Source organism: Panthera onca, chromosome C2, assembly GCF_046562875.1.
Source record: "Panthera onca isolate mPanOnc1 chromosome C2, mPanOnc1 haplotype 2, whole genome shotgun sequence".
Classification (NCBI taxonomy): domain Eukaryota; kingdom Metazoa; phylum Chordata; class Mammalia; order Carnivora; family Felidae; genus Panthera; species Panthera onca.
Window position 1 is genome coordinate 80,166,331 of NC_138347.1, and position 10,395 is coordinate 80,176,725.

Here is a 10,395-nt window from a genome sequence, read left to right on the forward strand (position 1 = left end):
CTTTCTGAGATCTCTAGCACAAAGCTGGTAGAGGGACACTTTCCCATTCCAAGATATGACCCAAGGGTATTGTCCCAGACCTCATCCAAGACAAAAACCGCTTGGAGACAAGTGTCAAGACTGGAACTCAGCACTGAAAAGTCTCTTCCAGTTCCCAGAAATGTTTCCAATGCTGTATTCCCTGTCTGTGCCTCTAATGAGGTTTTGGGGTGATGATGGGGTCCGGAGCTGATGGCCAAGAAAGAGTTCTTGAAGACCTCTTTGGTGCAAAATAGGTGCTTTAATAAAAGTGCGGGAACAGGACCCTGAGGCAGAAAGAGCTGCACTGAGGTGGTGAAGACTGACAGGTTATATACTTTGGAGTTGGGGAGGTAAAGTCAAAAGGGAGGCTTCCAGAAGGACTTTGATATGCAAAAGATACTTGAGGCCTTGCTATTGTCAAGCTAAGGTTGTTTTCCCTCTAGTAAGGCATTGACAGTAGGAAGGTAGGGGGTTCCTAGAGAAATGCTCTACTCTGTATTTGCCTCAAGTGTTTGTCAGCAGGCTGCATGCAGGTTATAAGGAAATTTAATTTTACTTGCCATCGCCTTCTTGCCTTTGTGCCCCGTATCACGATAGAGGCGTGATGTTGGGGTTCCAGGAAACTGAGTCTATGGGTTTCTGGAGATTAGGCTATCGATAAGTTTGTCTTTTTCTTGTAATTTACTAAGACATTTGTAAATTGATGGAGACTCTATGATCTCTATGAGTTAAACATTTGTTTTCTTTCCTTTCTTTGCTCTTGGGCAGCCAGGAGTGCCTGAGGAATATCACACACATCCCACCTGGGGCGGAGGGTGTGTGCTAACTTGCACTTTGTCCTCAGCCTGCCTTCTGCTCTCTCATCACCTCCACATTCCCAGGGATCCGATTTCCAGGTTAAAGAATCATGATGGGGCACCTGGGTGGCTCAGTAGTCGGTTGAGCGTCCGATTTCAGCTCAGGTCATGATCTCACAGTCTGTGAGTTTGAGTCCTGCATCGGGCTCTGTGCTGACAGCTCAGAGCCCAGACCCTGCTTCGGAATCTGTGTCTCCCTCTCTCTCTGCCCCTCCCCCACTCATGCGCGCGCGCGCATGCGCGCGCGCGCTCTCTCTCTCTCTCTGTCAAAAATAAATAAACATTAAAAAAAAAATCATGAGCTGGGGCACCTGGGTGGCTCAGTTCGTTGAGCGTCCGACCCTTAATTTCAGCTCAGGTCATGATCTCACAGTTGGTCAGTTCGAGCCCCACATCGGGCTCTGTCTGTGCTGATGGCACAGAGCCTGCTTGGGATTCTCCGTCTCCCTTTCTCTCTGCCTCTACCCTGCTCGCTCTCGCTCCCTCTCTCTCTCTCCCCTCCAAATAAATAAATAAACTTAAAAAAATTAAAAATAAAAAGAATGAGCTGATTACTTCTGGAAGAGGCCCTAGATGCTATCTAGCCGGCCTCTCCTGTGCAGGTGGGTAGACAGAAGTCCACTGAGGGAAACTCTTGGATTCTGAGGCCGAGCAGACACACGGCAGAGCCAAGACAAGCTGCCCAACCACCTGGTCTTTTCCCTGCCAGGGCTGCTTCCCCCAGGTGTCTGTGTCTTCATCTGGATTATGCAAATTTGGAGTCAAGTTCCCTCCTCGTCTCTGAAGTACTTAAATTGGGCCTGAGGGACCTGTGGGTACCCTATTGCCTGGCCTCTTTCAGTAGCAGCTGATGCAGCAGCAGCTTGCAGCACAGAACAACCTTTTTCCTCCAGAAGCTTCTTAGTGCAGCTTGGGACCGGGAGCCAAATATGTGCTTTAACAATTCTATGACTCTATGCATCTGAACTGTTATTCTTGTGCTTTTTTACAGCGTGCTAAACTGCATTCTATCTCACAACTGGCTTGAGATCTTTCTGAGCAAAGGGCATCCTACTTCTGTCCCCACCCCTATGTGTCAGGAGCTCAAGAGTACTGCATTGAGCAGTATGCATTTGAGCAAATGAGCTTGGCTTTGGAAAGCCTGGATGTGAATGTAGAATGAGGCCGCTGGGAGCTGTGTAAACCTCGGTTTCCTGATCTGGATGAAGGGGGAACGAATTTCCACCTTGGCCAGCACACAGGTCAAGCAGTTGGTGCTTGTCGCACGGTGAATGATGGTTCCCACACATCAGGGGTGTACGACCTGCAGGCTTTGCACCCCCCATCCCTTGTTTCTCTTTGGCTCCCTAGGGTGTCACAGTTACCATAGCACACGCTGTGCAGAATGCCTGGGAGAGCAGTAGGTGAAGTAGGAGGGTGGAGATCCTGGAAGGCCTGGATAGGTCTGACCCGGGCCTGAGCCTCCCAGCCTGCTCCTTCCACTCGGTGTCACTACCCAGCCCTGCCTCCCAAGCCCAGTTCAGGGCCCTGGAACTCTCTTGTGGGACTTCCCTCCTCCCCAGCCCTGGCTCTTGGCTCCCTGCCCAGCTGCCATGGTAACCGCTTCCAGGGTGACAAAGGAGGTTGCTGGGTCCTGTTCCCTCTGGTCCGGTTGATGAGGATTTTCAGATGGCAGAGACGGAACTGCTCTGCACCTACCTGGGCTCCTTCTGTGTTCTCGCGCAGGCTGAACGGAAACTTCCATCCCTGCCGACAGGACCATGTGTACCACCAGCCTGACCACTTGCGAGTGGAGGAAAGTCTTCTATGAGAAGATGGAGGTGGCCAAGCCGGCCGACAGCTGGGAACTCATCATGGATCCCAACCTCAAGCTCAACGAGCTGGCCCCTGGCTGGAAGCAGTACCTGGAACAGCATGCCTCGGGCAGGTGAGCGGCCCAGGGAGAAGGGGCCTGTAGGCAGCCCTGGGGGCACCTTCCAAGTGGAGATGCAGAGATCAAATGGAGCCTGGTCCTGGGTCAGCTCAGGTGAGGGGGCAGAGAAGGACTTCCAGGTGGGTCAGAGAGGCCTGGGTTCTAATCCCAGCTGTACCACTCCCTCCCTGGGTGACCTTAACAAGTTGTGTTCTGTCTTTGGGTCTTGGTTTTCTATAATAAACGAAGAGCTACAACGGCCCTGCAATCTTTGACATTTTAGATGTTTGCACATTCCGTAGTCTCTTAAAGAATGGTGGGGACTGAGAGAGGAGGCCATGAGGTCCGCTGAGAAAACTTTAGTTTAGGATTGGGGCCTGTGCTCCGGTCCTAAGTCTAGTTAGTCAACTCAGTCCAATTTGATCTGAATACAGGAAGTTGGCCAATCAAGACCCTTCCAGCTCTATTGTCTATGGGCCAGCGGCCAAAGGACTTAGCTTTGGGCATGATTTCCCTTAAGACCTTAGAGCCCAGTGTCCTATGCTTTATAGGACCCTCATGACTTCCACAGTGCAAGGAGATCCATAGGCTCAGGGGACATGTCCATCTGAAACGCACATGCCTCTCTTTCTAGGGTGTGATTTGGGATCAGGACCACAGAAGGCCCTGCCCAAGCTGCCTCAAGCTCATCTTCAGGGTCTGTGCAGGCCTCTTCCCTGGGTCCACTGATTCAAGGACAGATAATGCCCCTAGACCCCCAGGGAGGCCGACAAGTGGCTGTATTTTGGGGGTGTGGACACACAGACTGGATTGTTCATGCATGTTTGTACGTGAAATGCCTCAGGTGCAGCATGCTGGTGAAGGTGGAATCAGGAGGCAGGCTGTGGGTAGGGAGCTGCCCGTGGGGAGCTAAGACCTATAAGTATGAGACCAGGTCCTGACTCTGTCTCTGACTAGCTGTGTGCACATGGATGGCTCTCTTTCTCTCCGCTTCTGTTTTCATCTCAATAAAATGAAAGGTTAACCAGATGATCCTTATGGTCCCCTTGCGCTAGGTCTGATATTTTGAAATTTAAGGTCTGAGGTGAAGCTTGAGGGAGAGGAAACAGCTCTGGATTGGTTTGATTAAAAAGGCAGAGAAGGAGGAGACGGAAAACATGAAGCTCCGGAGGTGGCCGTTGGGAGGAGTGCAAAGGCCTGGAAACTTGGGTCACGGGCCCAGGGGATTAGGGGCTGAGCTGTATGGGCCTGTGTCTCCTCCTTGCCTCAGGTCTCAACTGGTCCTATCCTGGCTGGTGACCTGTGGCTCCCAGGTGGCCTCAGGCAGGCCTTCAGAACTGCCACTCTTGTGCTTATTATGTGCACAGGCTCACTCTCCCTGTAAGCCTTGAGATGCATTAATCCTGGTGCCCCACAACTCTGGCACAGCAGGGTGGGGACCCCGTGCTGGGGGTCAGGCTGCTCTTTGGGCCAATCCTGCCTTGAGCTATGCCGGGTACTGTTCTGGGCTTGTGTTGTCGGTGGGCTCCAGGCCTCGGGGGCAGGCTTGGCCTCATCTCTACCCCCCAGCCTGGACTATGTGATGCTTGGCATAAAGTAGGGGCTAGGTGGTATCTGTTGGACTGAATTTGAGTTCCTTGTCAGAGGTCCTTCAGAGCCATTGTACAGGGGACCCAGAGAGGGTCAGCAGTAAGGACAGTCAGGGGTCCACGGGACCCCTGACTACAAAGCTGTTGTAACAGGGTCCTCCTGGAAGAGGTTCATCTCAAGGTTGAAAGAAACTGTCCTGGAGGTAATGAGTGTTCCATTACTGAAGGTGTGCAAGCACTGGGTGGGGGCTGAGGGAGTGGGGCTCAGCTAGATGAGTCCCAGACCACTTCCTTCCACAATCTCTGAGGCTGGGACTCTAGGGGGTCCAAGTTTGACAGAGTGGCCTGAATGTAAGTGTGCATGTGTGTAGAGGGGGATGCCGACTACAGCCCACTTTTCCAGTGTCTGTTGCAGGGCTGGAGCAGGGTCTAGGGGTTACTTGTCAAGGCGTAAAAGAATGTTCTTTGTGATGGTACAGGGACCAAAGTCTCTTAGTCCTCCCCTGCTGCCCCATCACCCATCCAGCAGTGCATCTGCTGGATTCTTGGTGGTTTTTCTCCCAAGTATTCTTGGTGGTCTATGGTCGGTAGTTAGAAGCATCTCCTTTTCTCTCCACAGCAGGCGAGAGGCATGAGCGAGCCATCTCCGAGTCAGGGGACGTCTGAATGAAAAGAGCCTTATTGGACACCATTACTCTGCAATGCACGCATGAAAAATAAGGCCCAGATTGGGGGGTGGGGGGTGAGCCCTGTGCAGAGCACAGGTGCATGTCCAGAGTGCATTGGGTTACGCGGAGCTGAGGCCACAGAAGGGCGTGCAGGAGGCAGGCAGGAGAGCCCGCTGGAAGCCAGATAGCTCCAGTGCCAGATTTCTGAAGACACTGCTCCAGGCCCAGCGGGGTTCAGTGGGAGGAGGCAGAGCCTGCCGAGCGCTAAGGAGCCCAGGGGGCAGTGAACAACCCGCCTCTATCTCTAGGCACAGGCACACAGGGCCCTTCCTTTCCGGGCTCCTCCAGGGCAGGCTGTCACTGGGAGGGAGGCCCACCTTCTGCATCCTTCCCTCCCCTCCCCGCAGGTTCCACTGCTCCTGGTGCTGGCACACCTGGCAGTCGACCCACGTGGTCATCCTCTTCCATATGTACCTGGACCGCGAGCAGCGGGCGGGCTCGGTGCGCATGCGCGTCTTCAAGCAGCTGTGCCACGAGTGCGGCACGGCGCGGCTGGACGAGTCGAGCATGCTGGAGGAGAACATCGAGAGCCTGGTGGACAACCTCATCACCAGCCTGCGCGAGCAGTGCTACGAGGAAGACGGCGGCCAGTACCGCATCCACGTGGCCAGCCGCCCGGACGCGGGTCCGCACCGCAGCGAGTTCTGCGAGGCCTGCCAGGAGGGCGTCGTGCACTGGAAGCCCAGCGAGAAGCTGCTGGAGGAGGAGGCCACCACCTGCACCTTCTCAGGGGCCTCCAAGCCAAGCGCCCAGGAGGGTTCCGGCTACAGCTTCTTCTCGCTTCGCTGGTGCCTCTTCGGGGCCGCCCTCTGCCTGCTCATTGTCTACCTGCAGTTCTCCTTCCGCAGCTCTGCCTTCCTTTAGTGGAGCTGCGCCCGTGGGGTGGGAAGGTTCTGGCTGCAGTTCTTCTGCAGAGTCAACAGGACTCTGGACAGCTCGCTCCGGGCCTCAGTTTATTCCTCCATGGAATGGGAGGTTTGTTCTGGGAGATACTTAATGGTCCTGCCATTAAAATGTATAGTGATGGGGGAGGGGGAGAGGGTCTAGGGAGGATTTAGGCCTGGTGGTAGTAAATAAACCCACAGGGAGGTATCTTCTCCCTCCACTTCCTCCACATCCATCCCGACCCCTCCTTTTGCTTCATTTCCATATCCCGCATCCCATTAGGACCCCCATTAGGTCCTGTCTTGCCCTGGCTTCATCTCAAGGTCGTCTTCAGCTGCCTCTGACCATCCTGCCACGGTTCTCCTCGGAGAGGGCAGTGATCCCACCCTATGCGTGAATATTCAGTGCATTTTCATTCAGTCCCTCTCCTGGAGAGTCTACTCCCACTCTTCTGAAAGTTTCAGATTGTTACTTTGGTGCTCGAGCCTGCCTGGCTGGAATCATTTAGAGCTGCACTGTCCAATATGGTGGCCAATATGTGGCTATTTGAATTTAAATTAATTAAAATGAAATGAAATTCAGAATTCAGTTCCTCAGTTGCACCAGCCATGTAGCAAGTGCCCAGTAGCCATATGTGGCTAGTGGCTACCATACTGTGGCGTGCAGATGTAGGAAATCATCATAAAAATTTCTAGACTAGAGCTTGAAGTTACTAGTTAAACGTATGTGGGCTCATAAAAATAAGAGAGGGACACAGGTTTAAAGGTGCAGCAGGAAGCCTTCGGGGGGCAGGGACAGGTAGGCGTGTGGTGTGTTAGAGATACACAAATAAATCTGTAACCTCTGTGTTGCTGACTGTCAGCTGATTGGAATTTGTGGGTCCCGGTGTTGTCTAAGCTTATTTCCTGGGAGGGGGGAGGACATGTTGAAATTCACTGCAAGGTGATGGGACGCTCTCTTGGTCTCTCTTGCTCTTGCTGTGTGTGTGTGTGTGTGTGTGTGTGTGTGTGTGTGTGTCAGTTTGGGGCTTCCAGAATACATTTCTGTGTTTTGAAGGAACGTATGAGCTATGGCACCAGTAATTACCCATAATGGAGGGAGATGTTCCTCTGTCATCCTGAATGAAAATACCTTTGTAGGCAATTCTGTGGTTCTCCCAGTTACTGTGGATGGGGAGAGAAGGGGTGTATTAGGCAGATCTGTGGATGTAGATCATTCAGGTGTTGGTGGGGCTATGTGTCTCCATTCAGGGGAGGTGACAAGCAAGGGGAAACACGAGCAGTGGAGGCAGACAGTACCTGCACGGTTATTGATTGGCAGCCTGCGGACTCCCTGATGAAGAATACAGTAAGATGTGCGAAGGAATGCTATGCCAAGACTTGAGATCTGGGTACCAGTTCAAAGATACAGTGGAATGAGTCGGTAAAAACCCATTACCACCCCTGGGGGGAAAAATGGCATGAAGTATATTCTATGGTTAAAAACTGTATTCTGTCCATTTGCATCCATAAGTCAACATTCATTTACTCTAGCCTATTTGATTAGCCTGTCCTAAGTTCCAGGATCACAAAGGTAATCAGGCACAATGCCTGACCTGCAGGGCCCGTGTTGCGTGCTAGTCAATGCTGTGATAGAAAGGGGGCAACCTAATCATACCTCAGGAGTGGTTTCTTGGAAGAGGAGTCGTTCACCCATGATGTCTTGAAGGATATATGGAAGTTGTCGGGAGGTCAAGGTTAGGGCTGGCAGGCAGCTCAGTTCATCCCAGTTGGAGTGAAAATGGAAGTCCCCAGATGCAAAGCTCATTTCATGTTCAGGAAGCAGGAAGCGACCAAGTACCAGAAGAAGCCAGGAGGATGGAGCACGAGAGGAACCTGGGAGCAGAGGCCAGGAATAGGTGGAAAAGCAAAGTAGGCTGGACTTGGGTGAAGGTGGTTTTCTCAGCTCAGGTAAGGAGTGAGGCAGGAGCATTTTGATTTATGGTAAATATTTTATTGTCAGTTTCAAAACTTGTCTTTGAAAGAGAGCAAAAAGGTAATGGTGAACAGCAATCCTACTCCTAGTGCCTTCTAGAAACCTTTGAATGCCTGCAGATGTTGAGGCTCGCAACACCTATGTATGAGAGGAAGCGTTCAGTCTTACCTCACTATAGTGTTCATCCAGCCTTCTCTCTTGCCTCAGCAGCTGAGAATAGTCTCAGCTTTCACTTCAGGGATCAGAATGGATGATCTCTTCAAGTGTTCTGCGGGCAATGAGAATCTGGGCTGCAAATCACAAAACTATTAACTTCAGTCAAGGAACACAGAAAGCTTTGTTTATTCAATACCGAAATAAGGTCAACTAACTATTTTAATAATCCCTGAAAGTAGGCAATCTGTTTCTGGTCCCAATTGTTCACGTATGTTGAATTCAACTGAGGGCAGTTACAGTGCAAATGATTTTCCTTTTTTGCTTTTTTGTTCCTTTTTATTTCTGCAATCAAATACATCACTTCCTTAAAGATTTAAATATACATCTGTCCATATCCATTACATATCGTAGATGCATGAAGTAAGAATAAATGTGTCAAATAGAATAAAATACGTAAAACTTTTCATGGTGCGTGTGTGTTCATATATCAAAGTGCTTATATAAAGGATGAGAAAGAGAAGAGCAGTCACGGACATCTGAGGGCTGGTCTGGCTGCCACGGTTACGTTGTGGTGGTCAATTCACATACCAACCTCAGACCAGACCCCTCTGGGACGATGCTGGATCTAGGCAAGCACAGGACCACTCCATAATCGTCTCCGACTACAAATGGAAGCATGAACATTGTCCAAACCACACATCACCAAACTGGCCCCTATTGTGACCAATATGAGTGGTTGCTATTTCTTTGCCAGTCATACCTTCTGTCCTTCCAGATAAGACTAAAGGCACTCCATCATAGAATTATCCCCACTTTCTGATAATATCCACTCCAGAGCACAGCCCATTTACATGAACCTTCCCCTCCCCACCCTCCCCCGCCCACCCCCCTCCCCGCACATGTCCCAATGCTATAGTGTGTCTTTTCTAATACCCTCTTCCTGAGATTCCTCAGGGTTCCTAAGTGCATCCTCCTTCTTTGCAATGAGTCTAAACACCTAACTTTGTTCAGTAACACTAGTGTTCCTCGTGGTCTTTGGCTGAAGGAAACTGACAAGGAGGTTATATAGCCCTTCTTCCACTGTCCATGAGGCTACCAGATGTCTCAGTGAACTATAAATAAATAAATAGATAAATAAATAAATAAATAAATAAATGCAGAAAGATTTTCTCTGACTGTGAGATATTTAACTGAGAAAACCAAACAGTTGACCAAGTAAAATAAAAGTCAAGAATTAAGAAATTTTAAAAGGGTGTTTCTAGGGGCGCCTGGGTGGCTCAGTCGGTTAAGCGTCCGACTTCGGCTCAGGTCATGATCTCACAGTCCGTGAGTTCGAGCCCCGCTTCGGGCTCTGTGCTGACAGCTCAGAGCCTGGAGCCTGTTTCAGATTCTGTGTCTCCCTCTCTCTCTGCCCCTCCCCGTTCATGCTCTGTCTCTCTCTGTCTCAAAAATAAATTAATGTTAAAAAAAAAAAAATTAAAAAAAAAAGGGTGTTTCTAAATCTGAGGATAGAAATGAAATAAACATATTTGCATTTATTTGCAAATTAAGGAATGCAACCCCACGTAAAAATTATTTCTGTTTTAATGCTTTTTAATCCTTTAACGATTTATTTGATAGTATTGCTAGGTTTTTAAAAATCACTTTCCCATGAAAAGTTAAACAACAAATGTCTATTCTAGTACTCATTATCTTTGCGGTTTTAGAAAATGTATTTTTACCCATATTCTTACATCTATTTCAGGGAAGTTACATAAGCCATTAATTCCTTTGGTAGAATGGGGAGAAATTTCACATACCCTCTTCCCTGCCAGCTTGGATTTTCAGTTTTGTTAGAATGAGCTAGTATTTTATAACTAAATTCAGAAAATGCTTTATGGCTTACATGGTTTCTTTAGAGAATTACATTAGACACATGCATTATGTTTCATAATATTAATTTAGGAATTGACTTTTACATTTTACAAATTTATTTCTCCCACCATCTCTATACCAGCCCACTCCACTTTAGAGGTCTTTATTTTGGTTTATTTTCTTCCTTTCATTTGAAGTACTTTTATGAGTAATATTTTCAGAGAAGGTCTGTGCTTGGTTTGGCTGTCTGAGATTTCTGTTGTTCTTATTTCCCCAAAATAGCTTGGCTAAGTACTGTATTCTGTGATCACAATCCTTTTATTTTATTTTATTTTATTTTATTTTCCCCTCTCAAAACTTGGTAGGCATTACTGCAATGTCTTCTGGAATTTATTGAGACAAAAAAAATTGTTATCAGC

General features: G+C 49.2%; 1 protein-coding gene across 1 annotated transcript; it reads left to right on the forward strand.

Annotated features, from left to right (window-relative positions):
- The first annotated feature begins 2,532 nt into the window (after positions 1 to 2,532).
- Positions 2,533 to 5,971, forward strand: RTP2 (receptor transporter protein 2). The gene is made up of 2 exons (XM_060637960.1): positions 2,533 to 2,805; positions 5,455 to 5,971. The coding sequence occupies exons 1-2, from the start codon at positions 2,639 to 2,641 to the stop codon at positions 5,969 to 5,971; spliced, it is 684 nt and encodes a 227-aa protein (XP_060493943.1). The 5' UTR covers positions 2,533 to 2,638.
- The last annotated feature ends 4,424 nt before the right edge of the window (positions 5,972 to 10,395 follow it).

Coding starts and splice junctions, on each gene's coding strand:
- RTP2 (XM_060637960.1), top strand. CDS start 2,639: ATGTGTACCACCAGCCTGACCACTTGCGAGTGGAGGAAAGTCTTCTAT. Junction 2,806..5,454: donor GAACAGCATGCCTCGGGCAG/GTGAGCGGCCCA, acceptor CCCTCCCCGCAG/GTTCCACTGCTCCTGGTGCT.